This window comes from Abramis brama (assembly GCF_963993115.1).
Source record: "Abramis brama genome assembly, chromosome: 2".
In the NCBI taxonomy this organism is placed as follows: domain Eukaryota; kingdom Metazoa; phylum Chordata; class Actinopteri; order Cypriniformes; family Leuciscidae; genus Abramis; species Abramis brama.
In genome coordinates, this window is record NC_139964.1 from 25,654,904 (window position 1) to 25,673,846 (window position 18,943).

An 18,943-nucleotide genomic window follows, 5' to 3' on the forward strand; every position below is an offset into this window, starting at 1 on the left:
ATGCAAAATTCTCTTCTAATGTGAATAATGAACTGAAAGTAATATAAAATATGAATGCTATTTTGAGTTTTTTTGGTCAAGCTGTCAAGACATATTTACAGAAAATTATTAAATATATTTACTAAGTTAAAATCCGAGTGTGAATGGTATGTAACAGTATACACACACACACTAAATAAAATAAATTATATATAACATATTAGTTTCTATTTCATTTACTGGATAAATTTACTGTGTTGTTTAAAATTAATTAATTAACGTACATTTAATTGATAATGATTGTTATTTACACACACACACACACACTCACACTCACACACACACACTATGTCTGGTGCACTATCTTTGTGAGGACTCTCCATAGACGTAATGGTTTTTATACTGTACAAACTGTATATTCTATCCCCTTACACTGCCCCTATCCCTAAACCTACCCATCACAGGAGACATTCTGCATTTTTACATTTTCAAAAAAACTAATTCTGTATGATTTATAAGCTTTTGTACCCATGGGGACCTCAATTTAGGTCCCCATGGTGACACTAGTCCCCAGGAGTCTGTGTGCATTCAGGTTTAAGTCCCCACCGGTGTAGAAAAACATGTCCACACACACACACACACACACACACACACACACACACACACACACACACACACACACACACACACACACACACACACACACACACACACACACACTATTGAGAAAGCATAACTGATATTCCATTCTGTCGTTCAGAAGAGACTTTTATTTTAGATTACACTCCAGAGGTTTTTAAAGACTTTTATTATGTTTCGAGTCTTGCGTCTTTCTGCTTCCGGTTTCCATCAGACTAGAAATGGCGCAAGGCAAACAGAAATTTAAAGCGCAGCGGGTTGGAGCGAAAAAGCATATACAAAAACCGAAAGGACTGAAGAAAGGAGGTAAACATCTTTTGTTTTTGAGGAGACGCTGTTCTTCTGAACGTAAAAGCGCTAAACAGAGACTCCTTATTAGCAGCGTGCTAAGTGAACGCATTTGCTAATGTACAGACGCGCATGCGCACTTTTTCTGCGTAAATAAAATCACCATTGCTGAATTCGGAACCGCATTCTAGTATATTATTACTACTTTATATCATTCTATGACAGAAATAGTATGCTGTTCAGAAATAGCCACATGAGTGTATTCAGTACCCTGTTTGTTCCAGGAAGGATCATCGCACCCAAAAAAGCACAAGTGGTCCAACAGCAGAAGCTGAAGAAGGTAAAGACAGGATCCAGTCCTCCTTTAAACCCCGTGTGTGTCCAATAATAGCGATTTAATGGGTGTGCGTGTATCGCTTGTGCAGGGTTTGGAGGTGGCCATCAGGAACAGGATTGAGCATGAAGTCACACAGAAGGCCAGCTTGACTCTTCATAAGAAACTGAGTGTGCTGAAAACCCCAGGGAAAAGCGGGACACCCGGACACCCAAAATCAGCTCCTGGATCATCTAAATAACTTTTTTTTTTTTTTTTATCATCTAAATAACACGACAGATGGCCAAATACAGCCATATAAAAACACAACTTCCCATTGACTGATACTGTACAACAGGCCATGATCCTTAAGACCTGTGACTGTTATTTGTAAAATGATTGTGACCTTTCATAATATATTCATTTGAACAAATTTAGCCTGGTGACAGTGATTTTGTCAGGGGCAAGCACTTAAATCTGCTTGATTTTATGAGCGTATGCTGGTTTTATAGCCTCTTTCCCTCCTTTGTGTGTTTATCTCATAAACCAGAGCAAGTTTTTCCACTGTTAAGCAACCACACACTTAATTAGTCTGTGAGTGTAAAATCCCTGAAGGTTTTCCTCCCTGCTTTATTTTCTCGCCACTGATTGGCTCTCAGTGTGATTGACAGCTTGCTTTCATTGCACACCACGCCCATTTTGATGCAAGTTACTTTATTAAATCACCAGGTTTAAACATACAAAGGCACAGTGAGTGATTACACAAGTTTTAACATGGCTGAAGAGTTGATGTCCTACTACACTATGCCCTACCTGAGCGAGGCTCAGCATCTCTACAGTTAACTAAAGCCTGAGCCGAGGGTTCACAGGACTCTGAGGGAGCGCTGGAAGCGTGGGAACGAGTCTTTGGCCATCAGGGAGAAGATGCGATGCTGAGCCTCCTCAAACGTGTCCGCCGTGGGCTCCTGCATCAGCCCCGTCAACCCCTCGCGCGTCTCGCTGTCCAGATTCACCTGAGGAACATTCACCGTCAGCTGAGAGTCGAGAACATGTCTGGCTCATGGTTCACTTCAGAACAATTAAACCAAGCCTCTTTTTAGGACCATAAGGATGTTTTGCATTGTAACGTTTTACAGTTGCACATTTCTCGGCAAATTCTCTTGCGATGCAAAAATATACATATTTTAAGTAAAACTATTTAAATAAATGCATCATTATACAGATTTAAATAAAATTATTGTCCATGTTATATGTAATACGTATACATATTATGTTATCTGTACATTTTAATAAATAAGTATATTAAAAAATTAATGGTGACACTTAAAAATAAGGTTCATTAATGTATTTACTAAAATGAACTAAACAATGAGCAATACATTTGTTACAGTATTAATTAATCTTTGTTAATGTTAGTTACTAAAAATTCATCTCTTCATCGTTCATGTTAGTTCACAGTGCATTAAGTGTCAACAAACACAACTTTTGATTTTAATAATGTATTAGTAAATGTTGAAATTAATATTAACTAAGATTAATAAATGCTGTAGAAGTATTGTTCATTCTTAGTTCATGTTAAATAAGGATGTTAACTAATGAACTTTATTGTAAAGAGTTACCATGCTAATGTATATATATATATATATATACACACACACACACACACTAATATTAGTGCTGTCAAATATACAGCACACACTTAACAAAATTTTTTTAATGTTATATGCAACTAATTGATTTGACAGCCCTAAAATGTATAATTATAAATATTTTTATTTATTTGCGTAAAATTAAAACATTTAGTTTAAATAATTCACTTGTTTTTTTTGTCCTTGATTCGGGGGTCTCTCACCTCGCGAGGAGCTTCAGGGTTGATGAACTGGTTGTAGATGCTCTGGGCTTTTCCCGCCAGTTTGGACCCGGATGAGTTCTTGTATTCCTCACACGCCAGCCAGAACTCCAGGTTCTCCTCGCTGAACTCTGAGCGCAGGAACCAGCGGAAGGCCTGGACGCCCACTGCGGAGAGGCCGAGGAAAGGTTAACAACACACGGATGAAGCCGATGAGTTTCAGCTTTAAACACAGAAGTGAAAGTTTAGCTACTGTTTGTCATCTCACGTTTGCTGTTGAGCAGAGACTCCAAGTCCTGAGGCAGCTTCTCCTCATTCGCTCTGAAGAAAAATATATATACTTTGTTGAGCTTCTTTATGTCTTAAATTAATACTGTAATTTATTAATTTAAAATGTAGCTACCCTCAATCGATAGTATTTTATTACCACAAAAATGACCTCGACGCGCACCTCGTTTTCTTACAAAGAAAGTCATTGGTGAGGCGCTAGATTTATATATTAAAAAAAAAAAATCAGAAACGTGAAGCATAGCCTACATTTTTATCTACTTTTTTATTTTATTTTAATTAACATTAAATAGTCTGTAATAGCTATTTCTGCGTCAAAGTTCTCAGTCGCCATGTTTAACGGTCGGTCTGGATCTACCGTATAACTACCGTATATTTTATTTCAATGTTTTTTTTTTATGTAATATTTTGTATTTTTAATTGGATTTTATGGTACTAAATCATATTTATAAGTAGGCCTATAAATTATAGTTTATAGTTATAAACTATCATTTATAAATGATATATAATCCATTCATTCAGCATAGACCTGAAAACCAACTTAAACTGTCGTAAATCGTAGAAAAATACTATGCTACTTTTTTATATGAAATTTATATTTTCCAAAGTATGTTTTACTCTAAGTACTGAGAAAGTCAAAGCCAAACAAGTTGTGTTCCAAATTTGAGGTTGATATCTCAAAATATTTGCTTTCAGTAAGATTTTGTTCGGGTGCAGTACCAAACGTTTCCACTAGATGAAACTCGTTTCCCATTCATTTCTAATGCGGTCAACATTTTTTGACTGTGTGAACAGTACAAGCATAACTATTCTTTTCAGGACCATTTAACCTTTTCAAATCATATTCGGTGTGTGTGTGTGTGTGTGTTCACATAGCAAGTGCCAAAACCTTTACCATGTTTCGTACCATTCCGATGGGAAAACGTTAAAATTTTCCGTCAAAAATTACCCAACTGCACCAGAAGGTTAAGGCCTGTAAAGAAGTTGTTGCCTTTATAACTCTATACATTAAGGTTAGTACGCAATTTTGTTTACTCTAAAATAATGTTAACACACATATTGTTTACATCTTGTGGGCTTTATTATTGAAATGGTATTTTAATGTTTACAGACCCTAATTACAAGCTTATAATAAAACGTTATCGTTATTAGTGTGAACGAGCCTTACGTCAAGATTTTTTTGTAAAGAAAAGGAGTGAATGTGGACATTTTTGTGGTAATCATCAACATTATTCCACGAATGCTGTTGATTGAGCTTAACTTGACCTGAACCCATAAAATGCCTTTAAATGAGAGCAGTGCAGTTGTGTTACCTGTGTTTGTGAACCCAGTCCTGTTTTTCGGCCAGGTGGGACAGCTTGACCCTCATGCCCTTCGCCCTGAAACATCAAGACACTTTCACACCCATAAACAATTTCATGCTGCAGTAACACCTGTGTTTACACAAGCACGGATACTCACTTCTCCAGGCATGAGGAGGGGATGGCGGACAACCCCTTACACATCGCACGACCTGAGAACCGACCTCGAAGACACAATCAAACGCCTCCAGCGCCTGCGTCCTGCTCTTATATAGAGACATCAATCTGATCCTGCGGGTATAAAACAACACGCACAGCTGTCGGGCGAGAACAACACAATGACTGTGCTTCGTGTTGACGTTCATACAGTTAGTGTGAACAGCAGCTGACAGCGGCCCTGTTCAGAGAGTGTGTGTGTGTATCACCTGTATGTGTGTCGGGAAAGGCGACTGAAGGAACAGGTGTGCAGTGTGTTATCTGTGTGCTGATCCTAGCATGAATTCATGGAATATAGCTTGTTTCCAGTCACTGACATTTGTTGAGCTCGATTAGCATTCAAAGGGGTGTTATAATACCCTTTTCACAAGATGTAAAATAAGCCCTTGATGTCCCAAGAGTGTGTATGTGAAGCTTTATTTCACATACAAAAACACTGATTATTGTTCTCATGTTGCTTCATTTTCTCTTTCAGACACTGCTGGAAAACTGAGAACAAACAAAAGGGATAGTTTCAGAAGAAAAAGGGCTGTTCCTCACATAAATCAATCAAATGACAAATGAATCTTCAAATATGAAATGATATTATTCGTCCCTGTTCATTTTTTTTTTAACTTTTATACAGATAGCTTCTTGTTTGTGCTCCATGGAAGAAAGACAGTCATATGCAAACGTTAGGGTGAGTAAATATTGTCAGAATATTTGGGTGAATATCCACCCTTTAAGGTGGTCAAACTGGTTTTTACCACATATTAGCTTTTCTGGAGACTACTAGGTCTAACCAAACTGATCATTATGGTCTCTATACAGATCAAAAATTGGTTCACAGTTTAGCTCATCTAGACCGGCTTATGATCATAAACAACCAGTTTGGACCATCTAACCACACAAAACCAGCAATTTTTTTATTTTAGATGTGTTTGTCTACTCTTAAGGTCCGTTCACACCAATGATAACTATAAGGATAACAATATAAAGTTAGTTCTAAAAATTGTTCTCAATATTAAAGAACAGCAGAGTTCACAGAGAAATCATAGCGTTGGAATCACTTTCAGAGCGATTTTATTTTATTTTTTATATTTAAAGCGGCAGATGAGCACCGGCTTAAAATAAACAGAGCCATATCCACTGGTGTGGACGCTAATATAGTTATCCTTATTGGTGTGAACAGGACTTTATTTTTTTTCTCCTGTTCACAACACTGTGGTTCTTCTGATAGACTAACTGAAACATATTCTGAAATCATGCAAACCCACTTCCTCCTAAACCTTAAATTCCCCCTGTGGTGAAAACCCAGCCTTTAATGTTGTTTATATGTCTGTGTGGTGTTTTTAATATGCTTTAAGACAAACCATGTGTAAATTCATAAGTCGACACCATTGTTGAGTATTTTCTCCTTAAAACTGCAGTGAACCAAAGACAGTCTCAAAAACGCTGGTGTTTCTGACGTCACAAACTACCTTTTAACCAATCAGATCAACGTGTGAACGAGTGGATCTCTGAGCTGCTGTGAGTGAGTGGAGGCGGGGCTCATTTGCATATTCATAGAACCGCGTTCACTAAATGAGGCAAGGGTGTCGAGTTACATTCAAGCTATTTTAAGGCATGAATAATTTTCAGTTCAAGGAAAAAAAGTTGAAATATGTAATTGAGAATGAATGAGGCAAAGAGGAGGCAATGCCTCCATCGCGCTGTGATTGGTTTGTGATCGGTGCGATAAATCCCGCCTCTTTTTTTCGTGCGCGTTCGCGAGTCAGCAAAATGATGGCCTTATTAAAAAGCAAGTAAACAACGCACACTTATCATCACCACTTTGTCACGTCAAAATCAAACTTGAAAGGACCTGAAAGCATGATGACAGAGGGTTTAGTGAGCGATCAGCTTGGGGAAATTAAAGGTAGTCTACATCTTCATGTCTTTGTTTACCGAGCTTGATGACTGATGGTCCGAAAATAAGTTTACTATTAAAAAGAACAACTGCACATCAGGTCACAAATGAAAATATATTGTTTAAATTGTTACTGCCTTTAATTATTGTTTTGGAATAAATGTAAAAATGCCCTAAAGATTTATTCAGAACATTTGGCTACAATGATGAAAAATGCAAAATAGAATTGTATTTTTTCTCTTTTTTTAATGTAATTTAAAGTACTATTTAACCAGGATAATGACAACCTTAAGTGTACTTGTATTTATATTTACAAAACACCTCAGCGCGCAACTAGCCTACTGTATGCCATTTATCTGCATTGGTGATTGACTCAGAAAGCATCGCTGCATTTAATAATTAGTCCAGATTTAACACTGTTTCTCTCTTGATACTTCAGGATAGTTTGTCCACATCTGCTTGTATCACCCATATGCTGTTAGGAAGCCCCTCCTGAGGGTGTAATCTGAAGCCGCTGTTGTATCGGTGAGTTGCGGCAGCAGTAACTCACTGCAGTCCTCGACACACACACACGCGCGCGCGCGCTCATCATGTTTTAATGCGCGGTACTTTCAGCTCCCTTTAAAACATCGCTGTGCTTATGGATACAAACAGGTGGATTTCGCGTGGATGTCTTGGAAGAGCAGTATTCATGATTGTGAAAGCTTCCTGGTTCTCGTAGCGGTACACACACACACACCGTTTGGTTTCCCCGGGGGGGTTTATTTCGCGAACAGCTCCTTTTTTGGACGCGCGCTGAACGCGAAGGTCTTCCGTCTTTTTGACCGATGCGTTTCCACGGGTGACCGTCACCGTGCGGATAATACACCATCATCATGTGGACGAGGGCGCGTTGCCAGGACAGCGGTACCGATCCCGAGCGCGAGCGTCTCTGGGCCGAACTCTTCGAGCAACTAGACCTGAACAAGGACGGGAGGATCGATGTGAACGAGCTGCGGATCGGGCTCGCCGCCCGCGGGGTGTCGTGGAGCTCCGTGGAGGAGGTACGGAAGAAAAGAAACCCAATACACACACAACACGGAAGGGCAGCCTATTTATAGAACAGGTTAACTGTCTATGAATAGACAGGTTTATGGTTTAATGGCAGATTTGGAGATAATAACATGCACCTCCAGCGGGTCACGTGATCCTCAGCGTAATTTGTCTAAATACTGAAAGTGAAAATGCTGCAGTACGCGATACAATCGCAGCCAATCAGATTCTATTTGATGCTTATTATTCATTGATGGACCAATGAGATTGCACAATGCACAGTGGGCGGGGCTATCCCAGCTCAAGTCTAAAGATAAAGGCTGCGTCCTAAATCATGTACTGGACATTGTGTACTTGCGTCTGATGTTTAGCTTAGATTAGAAATAGATGTGCTGGAGCCATTAGTGAGAGTATTACCCATTATACGGCTAACCCTTACCAACATACTCAAACTCTCAGTGCTTCATATGGTAAAAGACTTCAAAGCTGGTTTCCAAGGCCGGGGTCAGGAACAGGGCAGATAATAAGAGTATGTCCTGCAGCACTAATGAACCAGTTTATGAGCTTAATAGTTAATGATCTCAAGGTCAGTGGCAGGAACTGAGGAAGGGCAACATCACCCGCTGGCACTAAATCAGCATCACCTGCCATCTGACATAATCCAGCACTAGTGTGAACCGTCTACCCACATCACCAGCGGTGCATGATCTTAAGCATAAGATAATGGGGTTTGCCAAGTCAATCACTATTTTTGCTCACACTTTGGTCTAGTGATTTGCTCAAATCACTGTTTCTTGCTATGATATAATGCCAGCAGGTCAAACCCAAAACAATGAGAAGTTATCAAAACAGACACACATAGGCGTTGAATTAATCTGAGTTATCTAATCTCTCCATGGCATGCTGTTTATATACCAACACACTGCACTCTAAACCTGTAGGTTATAGTCCAGCACGATTGATTAGGTTATTGATCTGTTTGCCTGCGAACATCTTGTGTCATTGATTTTTTTGACTTGAAGTAGTGTTATATCGTGCTTGTTGAGGTTTGGATGTTAAAGTTGACACGTGTGCAATGCATGTGTTTATGTATTTGCATTATGCATGAGGATGAATGTATATTGAGATGAAAGTGTTGAACTTCACACGCATGCTCACAGAAATACACACGTTGACTGTAGAGTGTGCAAAAGGTCAGCGTCTTGGAGGCGATCCATGTGAGAGTAAATACCATGTGACTGCTGGCTCACATAAATAAACACAACACACATTGTGTAGACGTCTACTACCCACAGAGGCGGCAAAGTTAGTTAAATGAGGGAAATTACTGGCAGATGTTCTCTTACAGGGCAGTTTACTCTATAACATGCCAGAGATTGTGGGAATAATGGCCTGGTTTTGCCTTGAACACTGGAATGAGTGCCAGTGTGGATTTAAAGCGACAGTAACCTGTACATCCTGATTCATTTATTATTTAGTCAATGTGGGTCAGTTTGTTCACAATGTCCTCACACCATAAAATTGAGCTTGATTTTAAAACCCAAAAGCCTGAGACCTGCGGCGAAATGCGTCTCTAATCCTCCAAGTTTGCACAGCTCAGGTTAAACTCGTTCAGACATGCTGCGCTGGGAACAGCATGTCACGGGGCGACTCCCTGAAAAAAACATGCGTTTGTAATTTCTTTTGTATTTTTTTTCTTCTAATTTGTAGTTCAGAGCCAGATGCATGATTATTTCCACAACTCTCTAGCACAGAAATGATGGATAGAATCACGTCAGAAATATTTATGCTGCCTTCACATCCCAGACAGAAATATAGTGTCGGTCCAGATCCGGTAATTGTGGATTCAACGCCGTCCAGATGTGGGCCGGATCTGGGCCGACACTACTTTGCTGTCTAGGATGCTATTGGGCTTATCGTAAATACAAGTTTCCTAATCAAAAATTGAACGAGTCGTATTTACTCCTGGGAAACTCTGAGGGTGAGTGAATGGTGAGTTTTGGGTGAACTATCCCTTTAAGAACTCATTATCAGGCTACTGTTCTGCGCTTGGCTTTCTCTGTTGTTTTCATTTGATAACTATGTTCAGATTCAGTGATTAACCCTTAAATGCATGAATCTATAACTAACCCTTAAATGCATGAATCTATAACTAACAGAGATGGATCTCTACCTGTTGCGATAATAGATGGCCAGATTAATAAAACTCTCCCGATATTAGAGTAACAATTACGGAAGAATAAAATAAAGCATATTTTGTTATCTTTTGGAGCTTTGGAAGGGTTCAGTTTGAGCAGATGTTTTATACTATCATCACTGTCCTCGTCAGAGCTCATTTCCCAGTACATTCAACATCTGGATCATATTCACAATCTCAAACACCCTTAAAATCAACATTTTGATCGCCGGCAGCTTCTTCACCAGATCCACCATCGATTGTGTTCAGCGCTTGCTCTGCAGTAAATCACTGAGCAGTTTCAAGTTTTGCTGATGATTCCTCCTATTCTTTTGTTTTCTGCCTGCAGTAACTATGAGTGAAACTTCACTTCATCATAGTGTTTCGGACAGTTCCACCTTGTGGAATAAAAGTGCACTGCACTTATTTAGTCATCTAAGATTCATTAGGCCTTGTATTAATCCGGATAGATTTGGAAACGGCATTTTAGTTTCAAAACGCTCTCAGTCCACATTAGCGTTTTTAAGCGTTTTCTAAAGGTTTCTCCTCCACACTAAAACGTCTGAAAACCGCTAAATTCTTCTTACTGCGCATGCATAAACCCTCATAAAAGCATTAAACATATAAATAAGCATATAAAGCATATAGATGTCTATGGGTTCAATATGCGTCACATGACTAAACTTATGTCATCGTTTTCATATACCTCTGAGAGCAATAAACTCTGTGTCTCAATGTATGCGAATGGCCAAACCAGAGAGAAAAAGATGCGTTTTTCAAACGAAAGCGCGTTAGTGTGGACAAGGCCTTATTGTTGTGCAGAAAACATACACTTACACTGTTACACACCTCGGGTCATTAGCGACCCTATACAATTTTTATACAAAATGAAGGGGAAAACAGGAACTCTTTTAAAATTTATTTTTTCCTTGATATGTTGTTTATAATGAATTGATTGAGGAATACTAGGAAGGTTAATGTCTAACTTTAAAAAAATGAATGAGGAGGAGGTTAGTGAATGACGTCCCACGTCATTAAAGACCCGAGAGGTGTGCGTGTAAGGGTTAATGTCAGAAACTAACCGTCTGAGCTCTGATTGCTGGTGGGCTGGTGGCTTTGCATAATTTTAATGTGCTTTTCTTCTTCATTTGCACCCCTCATCCCACCTCTCCTAATGTTTCCTGGCATCCCTCTTTCCCCCCTTCTCTCTCTCTCTCTCTCTCTCTCTCTCTCTGTATGCCCATATATTCAGCAGGTTGTTCGAGCTGGAGACATCAATCACGACGGTCAGCTGGATTTCGAAGAGTTCACAGAGTATCTGCGTTCACACGAGAAGCGCCTCAAACTCATGTTTCGCAGCTTGGACCGCAACAATGACGGTTGGTTTCTGTCAACTTATTTTATTCTATTATAATATTTATTAATATTTTTATAGCTTTTATTTTTATATTTTATTTTTCATTTTTTTATTTTAGTTTTAGTAATTTTATTGTGTGCTTTTGTCATTTTGATTACTTTTTAAGAAAAATATTTATATTTAGCTTTAATTGATTTTTATTTCAGTTTTAGCAATACTTCAACTATTTTATTTCAGTAAGTTGCCAACTTAATTTTGATTAAGTTTTTAAGTTTAGGGTTTTCATCTAATACTTATATTTTATTTGATTTCAGCTTTATTTTTAATAGTTTTAGTTAACAATAACAACACTGATCAGAATCTGTCTGTAACCTTAATACACTGTTAGAATATGCAACATAATTTTTATGTTCTAATTTTACTTTAAGTTCAAATTATAGATAAAATAATTAATATTTCCATCTATAACCTCACAATAGTCTTAAAATGTATACCATTACATCACTGTGGGCACCTATAACCTTATATCAGCATTAGCGTCTGTGATTTTTATCTCACTGCTAGCATATATTTCCTCATATTAGCATTAGCTTCAATACTTTAGGATCTATAACGTCAAATTAGCATTACCAGCTATGATATTACCTTAAATACTGTTACATCACTGTTATACATAACCTCATAGTATCATTAGCAGCTATGCTATTGCATCGTTGTTAGCATCTATACCCAACATTTACTGTTAGCATCTATACTTTTGAATCATTCTTAAGCTTTAAAACATCATATTCGTATTAGCAGCTGTGATATTACTGTTAACACTTACGCCACTGTTAGCATAGCCTCACAGTATCATTAACGGCTATGCTATTATATCATTGTTAACATCTATACCCTCAATTTACCATTAGTATCAATGCTAACAATGATGCAATAGCATAGCCGTTAATGATACTGTGAGGTTATGCTAACAGTGATGTAAGTGCTATTGCATCATTGTTAGCATCTATACCCTCAATTTACAATTAGCATCTATGCTTCGGAATCATTCTTAAGCTCGTATTAGCAGCTGTGATATTACTGTTAACACTTACATCCTCGTTAGCTTAGCCTCACAGTATCGTTAGCAGCTATGCTATTGCATCAATGTTAGTATCTATACTTATTAGCGTTTGTGTTTTGTAGGTGAAATTGACGCTGAGGAGATCCAGCAGTCGTTACACAGTCTCGGCGTGGACGTCTCGTTGGAACTGGCTGCCAGAATACTGCAAAGGTGCGCGTGTTTGAGCTTAGCATGTATGTAAAGTGCTTTGAATTGCCTTTAAGTGATTCTGTGACATGCAATACTTCTGAAATGTGTTCATTCAGTATGGACAAAGACCATTCCATGACTATCGACTGGATGGAGTGGCGAGATCACTTCCTGTTTAACCCTTTGCACAACATGGAGGAAATCGCTCAGTTTTGGAAACACTCTGTGGTACGAAGCAAATCGCACACAGCTGAGACTATAAAACAAGCCTCTTTCTTTCTTTAACTCCATTGTGTGAATGCGGTTGTGCGTTTGGTGTAGATGTTGGATATCGGAGAGCATCTGACGGTCCCGGATGAGTTCTCGGAGAAGGAGAAGCAGTCAGGGTTCGTGTGGCGGCAGCTGATGGCAGGCGCTGTGGCGGGATCAGTGTCCAGGACAGGAACAGCGCCGCTCGACAGACTCAAGGTCTTTATGCAGGTGAGACAAAACATCAAGCTATTAAACAGATCTGTGCAATCTTTGATGCAAATTTCATGACAGATTTCCGTTTGGAGATTCACTTTTGCTTTCGAAATGCTAGCAATTTAGCTACTGCAGTACAATCTAGTATTGCTGCACGATTATAAGAAAAATTGAGAATCACGATTTTTTTTCTGAACAGACAACTAAACAAATTAACGTTTTGATGTTATGACAAAATGTAAAATTGTTATTTAAAGAGTTAAATGAATCTTAAATTAATTATTTTTTAAAAATCGGTTTCAATGAATGATTCAATGACTCACTCGTTTCATTACTGGATGAAACAGCTTTTTTGAACAAATCTCTTGAATGACTGATTCAATGACAACTACATTTTCTAACAGTCACTTGTTGCCACCTACTGGTGTAACGATGTAATTGATACAATCGTTATTTGAAGCGCCATGCTACTTTCAAAAGGGGATTTACTCTATTTTGATCACCACCATAGACATCAGTGTTTATATCCAAACTATAAACTTATATGAATATTTGTAACACAGACATAATGATACTGTGTGGTTGAAAAGACTGTTGGTGAAGCTGTTTAATACATGACAACTGCTCTCTCTGGCTCAGCGGCAGCACAAACACAGATCTGAATATTCACTGTGATTTTGTCAAAGGTTTAATAGACACAGGAGGATCGTTGTCATTTTGGAATAAGATCATGTGGGTGTTTGAATCAAGATCGCAATCTTTTAAAGTCCCTGTGGTGAAAGTCCAGCTTTTAATGTTGTTTATGTGTCTGTGTGGTGTTTTTAATATGCTTTAAGACAAACCATGTGTAAATTCATAAGTCGACACCATTGCTGAGTATTTTCTCCTTAAAACAGCAGTGAACCAAAGACAGTCTCAAAAACACTGATGTTTCTGACGTCACAAACTACCTTGTAACCAATCAGATCAACGTGTGAACGAGTGGATCTCTGAGCTGAGTGAGTGAGTGGAGGCGGGGCTCATTTGCATATACATAGAACCGCGTATACTAAATGAGGCAAGGGTGTAAAGTTACATTCAAGCTATTTTAAGACATGAAGATATGTTTTTTTCACAGAAAAAAAACGTTTAAAGATGTCATTTTGGTGATCAAAGATGAGTTTTAAGGCATAAAATTATTGACTACAGGGGGACTTTAACGACAAGCTAACAAAAGCCTAGGTCTGTGTGAATATATTATATCCAGCACCACACTGACCCCTGGAGGTCATATGACTGCAACTCAACAGTTTTTCAGTTATTATCTAGTTCGACTGAAGCATTAAAAGCTAAACTGAAGGTGAATGATTGTGTAGGTGCACGGGCAGAGCTCAGATAAGGGGAACGTGTGGCGCGGGCTCCGGGCGATGGTGAAGGAAGGAGGACTCGCTGCGCTGTGGAGGGGAAACGGCATCAACGTGCTGAAGATCGCACCCGAGACGGCCATCAAGTTCCTGGCCTACGAACAGGTACAGCTCTGTCTTCTACACTCAGCTGTGTGGATGGTCAGTCAAAGCTCAGCCCACTTCTGTGTGTGTGTGTGTGTGTGTGTGTGTCTGTAGATTAAGCGCTTCATGAGAGGCAGTAAAGAAGTAGGAACTCTGAAAGTTCAGGAAAGATTCGTCGCTGGATCACTGGCTGGAGCTACAGCTCAAACTATCATATACCCAATGGAGGTAAACACACACACACACACACACACACACACACATTTACTTAGCTATTTAAGTGGGGACATTCCATAGACCTAATGGTTTTTATACTGTACAAACTGTATATTCTGTCTCCTTACACTAAACCTACCATCACACACACTCACACACACTAAGCCGACGCCTAAACCTACCCATCACACACACTCACACACACATTAACCCGAACCCTAAACCTACCATCACACACACACACTAACCCGAACCCTAAACCTACCATCACACAAAACTTACTGCATTTTTACATTTTTAAAAAACCTTTAATTACTTTATTTTTATACCAGATTTACAAATGAGGACGACCATAAAATGATTTTTTTGGAGATTTTTCTCTTCAAATTTGTCCCCAAAATATAGTTAAGTAGGTACATACACACACACACACATACACACACACGGCAGCTGGTTAGTGCACACAGTAAACATCAAGATCACTCTGTATGTTAAGGTCTCACTAGTCGCATATCTATTACAGATTTGCGCAAAACTTTCGTTATATTTTCTATTTCTATTTTCTACTATTGCGATATTTTCCCTGAAGCCTCCTGATCGGTACATTGTCCTGGTGTCGATTCTCTCTCTGTGGATCTGCAGGTGCTGAAGACTCGTCTCACTCTTCGTAAAACAGGGCAGTATTCGAGCGCGGCGGACTGTGCCAAGCAGATCCTGGTGAAGGAGGGCGTTCTGGCCTTTTATAAAGGATACCTGCCCAATATACTGGGCATCATCCCGTATGCGGGCATAGACCTCGCCGTCTACGAGGTGTGTGTGTGTGTTCAGAATAATTCCCTCATAAAGGCTGTTCCTCACTCTGTCCTCCTCTCTCAGACGCTGAAGAACGCTTGGCTGCAGCGTCACACCGATGGCTCGCCCGACCCGGGTGTCCTGGTGCTGGTGGGCTGTGGGACGGTGTCCAGCACCTGTGGACAGCTGGCGTCCTACCCGCTCGCCCTCATCCGAACACGCATGCAGGCCCAGGGTGAGGGACAGACGCACAGACAGACAAGTCGGGAATTTACATATGCGAATGTCGCATCGTTTGTGAATAAAGCACCGTTTCTTACGGAAGCCCTGAACCGCAATGAAAACAAAACTAAAATTATGAGAATAAAGTCTAAATATTTCCAGATTGACGTCGAAACATTACAAGAATAAAGTCGTAATATTTTGAGAATAAAGTCAAAATTACGAGAAAACAATCTTCCGTAGAAGTTAATTTTTTTTCTTTTTTTTACGAGTGCATTTCTTTACTAAAAAAAACACTTTTACGGAAGACTGTATTCTCGTAATTTTGACGTACTATATCAGAAATGTGTTATTGATACTAAAATTAGCCTGATTCTGAAGACGTTTGGCGTCTGAGACTCTGTTTCCTCTGTTCTTCTCTCAGCCTCAATGAAAGGCGCTCCTCAGATGTCCATGCTGAGCCTGTTCAGGAGTATCGTGGCCCAGGAGGGCGTGGTGGGACTCTACCGAGGCATCGCTCCAAACTTCCTCAAGGTCATCCCGGCCGTCAGCATCTCCTACGTCGTCTACGAGCACATGAGGAAAGTACTGGGAGTGGGAACCTGAGAGAGAGAGAGAGTCAGGTCATGTGTGTGTGCGGAGAAACAGAAACAGACTCCAATTAAACCTTTTTTTGTTGAACAATGGACAAGAAAGGTCAAAGACAGAGTTTATTTATGCCTACTACAGTATATACGAACACTGGAGTGATGTTCACCAAAAAAAAAAACAGCGGATGTGAGGAAGAACGATGAACTGGTTTTAAAACACTGAAATATGCAGAATCTAAGAGGTGCTGTCCTGAATTCCTGAGGTTCATGATGTTCTCTTCATGTGTTGTTGCTCAACAGGACCATGATATTCAGGTTTACAGGGTACGTTCCTCTGGACGCGGTAAAATGGACGCTTGTGTGTGTGTGTGAGCATGTGTGTGTGTGTGTTAGGGGTGTAACGGTACCCTCATGTCACGATTCGATACAAATCACGATACTGAACTCACGATACTCCAAGACATATGGTAAAAGGTTAACAAAAAATGTACTGTTGATTAAAATGCTAAATTTTATATTACATTGTGGGTTTAAATGAATAGTCTTAGTGCTGGAAACCCAATGCACAGGACAATAGAGACACCAGAATAAACATATTCATGATTCTGAAGCTTAAAATACAGAATTATTTTAGATGAATATTCTTGCACTGTCACTGACTAGATATATTTAAAATAATGTAGGCCACTTTTAATGGTAACAGAAACATTTAGCATTATCAGGACCCACAAATATTCCCCCATTGCATTATTATACATTATATTCAACATTATATATAGCAGTTTAATGTAGTACTGACACCAAAACTCTGAAAACTTGAATTTTTTTCTCATTGAATTGCGATAAATTGTGACACAATATATTGTTACACCCCTAGTGTGTGTGTGTGTGTGTGTGTGTGAGCGAGCGGGCGAGCATGTGTGTGTGTGTGTAACCCAGTGCACACACTACTGAACACCCTACGGGATTGGACAAAAAACTAACTTCCTTCTTTTCAACTCACAGTACGACTGAAAGTGCCTCTGTTTCCAGAAACACGTGTTTTATCAGCTGTGCTCCTGCAGTTTAATGCTGAAACCCTTGTGTGTTCCAAAATCATCATCATCTCAATGAGACGAGAGTTCTGGAATTCTCAACTGAAGATTCCGGAACTCCAGTTTAACTGATTCTAAAATTCCAAACCATCCACCCTAAATAGTGTCAAAACACAAGGTATCATTCATTAAACACATTTAATTGGTTAACTTATGAAAATGTATTTACACAGAAATTGATTGTGCTTGTGTTTTATGAATAAGGCCTGCAAAATAGTATGTCAGATATTATAATAGTATGCTTCTTTCAGTAAATGTTCTTCAATGCATGCATTCATGCATGTTTTTTTCGGCTAATATTCCCCAACCCTTTACAAGATGACTTTTGTAATGGCTCTCTTTCGACTCTTTCAGATGAAGAAAAGTATCAAGGAATGCAAGGCCGAAATTTCCACAACAGTTTTTGAATATTTTAAATATTATCGAAAGTAATTTTAAGGTAATACATTTGGCTAGATGTTAATGCTAACAAGCAAATAGTATATCTGTGATGTTAAAACACAATTTATGACCCAGTAAGGGCATACTGTCTTACTACATAGTCAGAAGTTCACACTTTTCCATCACCAGCGAAGTACATACTTTACATGAATTGGAGATCTGTTTAAATAGCTGTTACTCTCAATGAATGAGGTGCTGTAGCCTACAATTTGGAGCAGAACGCCTTATGGACTTACGGATGGGAGAGTGTGTGTGTTCATTTTTGTGATTTTTGACTCTTCAAGACATAGAACAAAGCAAAAGACTGTTTGCTAGGGTCACTTCTTGGTCAATGTGCTCTGTACTTTATCACCACTTTCAGCAGATATATATATCAGTCAGATAGACTGTTTAGATGTGTTACAATACAATAAAGATTCCTGCCAGGAATCTGCACCCACAGATTTCCATCAAACACCTTTCATTCAAGTCTCAATTTGGATTTTCGTTTCTTTTAATCCATATGCTACTGTATTCCCAACAGTTAACAACACAAACTTTCAGCAGATATACATATTTAAATTTTCCAGTCTTCTCTCCTGAGAAAACGGACCAACACTATTGATGACATCATCCTGCACTCACAGGTGTAGCCAATCAAGTTCTCTCTAGAATGAGAATGCCCCTCCCCCTAATTCAGCAGTGCCAGTGAGTAAACTAGAGGCAACTGGCTAGTTTAAATAAGCTAAAATAATTACATATCCAAATCAAATCTCAAAATTTCCCCAAAGTTAGTATGGAAACTCAACTGTGAAAAAACGCGAGTTTGGGCATTCTCATTTCCAGTGATTTTGTGTATTCAGACACGGACTACTGTTTTTATTTCGATGTAAACAAAACAAAAAAACATTGTATGGTGATTGCTTTGTTTTTTTACTGTCATGCCGTGTATTTTTTCTTTGAAAGGAAACTAAAGTATATCTGAATGCATGCAAGAGAATGTATGTTAAATTAAATTAAACTAAACTAAACTAAATCGTACCGAGTCTTCATTTACGCTCTTTCCCATGATCACATCA

General features: G+C 38.9%; 3 protein-coding genes across 8 annotated transcripts; 2 read left to right on the top strand and 1 right to left on the bottom strand.

Moving 5' to 3' along the window:
* The first annotated feature begins 779 nt into the window (after positions 1–779).
* cUnh19orf53 (chromosome Un C19orf53 homolog) lies at positions 780–1,652 on the top strand. Its single transcript, XM_084098738.1, has 3 exons — positions 780–924; positions 1,191–1,246; positions 1,332–1,652. The coding sequence occupies exons 1-3, from the start codon at positions 840–842 to the stop codon at positions 1,479–1,481; spliced, it is 291 nt and encodes a 96-aa protein (XP_083954864.1). The 5' UTR covers positions 780–839; the 3' UTR covers positions 1,482–1,652.
* A 268-nt stretch (positions 1,653–1,920) lies between these two features.
* Positions 1,921–5,885, bottom strand: LOC311073213 (regulator of G-protein signaling 4). Its single transcript, XM_084098726.1, has 5 exons — positions 4,818–5,885; positions 4,670–4,735; positions 3,337–3,389; positions 3,072–3,235; positions 1,921–2,232 (listed from the first exon to the last, which is right to left on the bottom strand). The coding sequence occupies exons 1-5, from the start codon at positions 4,859–4,861 to the stop codon at positions 2,083–2,085; spliced, it is 477 nt and encodes a 158-aa protein (XP_083954852.1). The 5' UTR covers positions 4,862–5,885; the 3' UTR covers positions 1,921–2,082.
* A 1,129-nt stretch (positions 5,886–7,014) lies between these two features.
* slc25a23a (solute carrier family 25 member 23a) lies at positions 7,015–18,900 on the top strand. 6 transcript variants are annotated; one of them, XM_084098669.1, is made up of 12 exons: positions 7,015–7,804; positions 11,222–11,348; positions 12,512–12,599; positions 12,695–12,806; positions 12,900–13,058; positions 14,399–14,551; positions 14,645–14,758; positions 15,389–15,556; positions 15,623–15,773; positions 16,185–16,345; positions 16,651–16,674; positions 17,799–18,900. In XM_084098669.1, exons 1-12 carry the CDS (start codon positions 7,637–7,639, stop codon positions 17,874–17,876), a joined length of 1,503 nt encoding a protein of 500 aa, XP_083954795.1. In that variant the 5' UTR covers positions 7,015–7,636; the 3' UTR covers positions 17,877–18,900. The 6 variants fall into 6 exon arrangements, with proteins under 6 accessions (XP_083954795.1, XP_083954797.1, XP_083954796.1 ...); XM_084098671.1 differs by having other exon boundaries at positions 16,185–16,339; positions 16,649–16,674; XM_084098670.1 differs by having other exon boundaries at positions 11,225–11,348.
* Positions 18,901–18,943: the final 43 nt, after the last annotated feature.

Bases quoted from the DNA above. Each gene is read 5' to 3' on its own strand.
- cUnh19orf53 (XM_084098738.1), top strand. From the start codon at position 840: ATGGCGCAAGGCAAACAGAAATTTAAAGCGCAGCGGGTTGGAGCGAAA. The intron at 925-1,190 runs GTAAACATCTTT...TGTTTGTTCCAG, and splicing joins GAAAGGACTGAAGAAAGGAG to GAAGGATCATCGCACCCAAA. The intron at 1,247-1,331 runs GTAAAGACAGGA...TCGCTTGTGCAG, and splicing joins AACAGCAGAAGCTGAAGAAG to GGTTTGGAGGTGGCCATCAG.
- slc25a23a (XM_084098667.1), top strand. From the start codon at position 7,637: ATGTGGACGAGGGCGCGTTGCCAGGACAGCGGTACCGATCCCGAGCGC. The intron at 7,805-11,221 runs GTACGGAAGAAA...CCATATATTCAG, and splicing joins CGTGGAGCTCCGTGGAGGAG to CAGGTTGTTCGAGCTGGAGA. The intron at 15,557-15,622 runs GTGTGTGTGTGT...CTCCTCTCTCAG, and splicing joins TAGACCTCGCCGTCTACGAG to ACGCTGAAGAACGCTTGGCT.
- LOC311073213 (XM_084098726.1), bottom strand. From the start codon at position 4,861: ATGTGTAAGGGGTTGTCCGCCATCCCCTCCTCATGCCTGGAGAA. The intron at 3,236-3,336 runs GTGAGATGACAA...GCCTCTCCGCAG, and splicing joins GTCTCTGCTCAACAGCAAAC to TGGGCGTCCAGGCCTTCCGC. The intron at 2,233-3,071 runs GTGAGAGACCCC...AATGTTCCTCAG, and splicing joins ACCCTGAAGCTCCTCGCGAG to GTGAATCTGGACAGCGAGAC.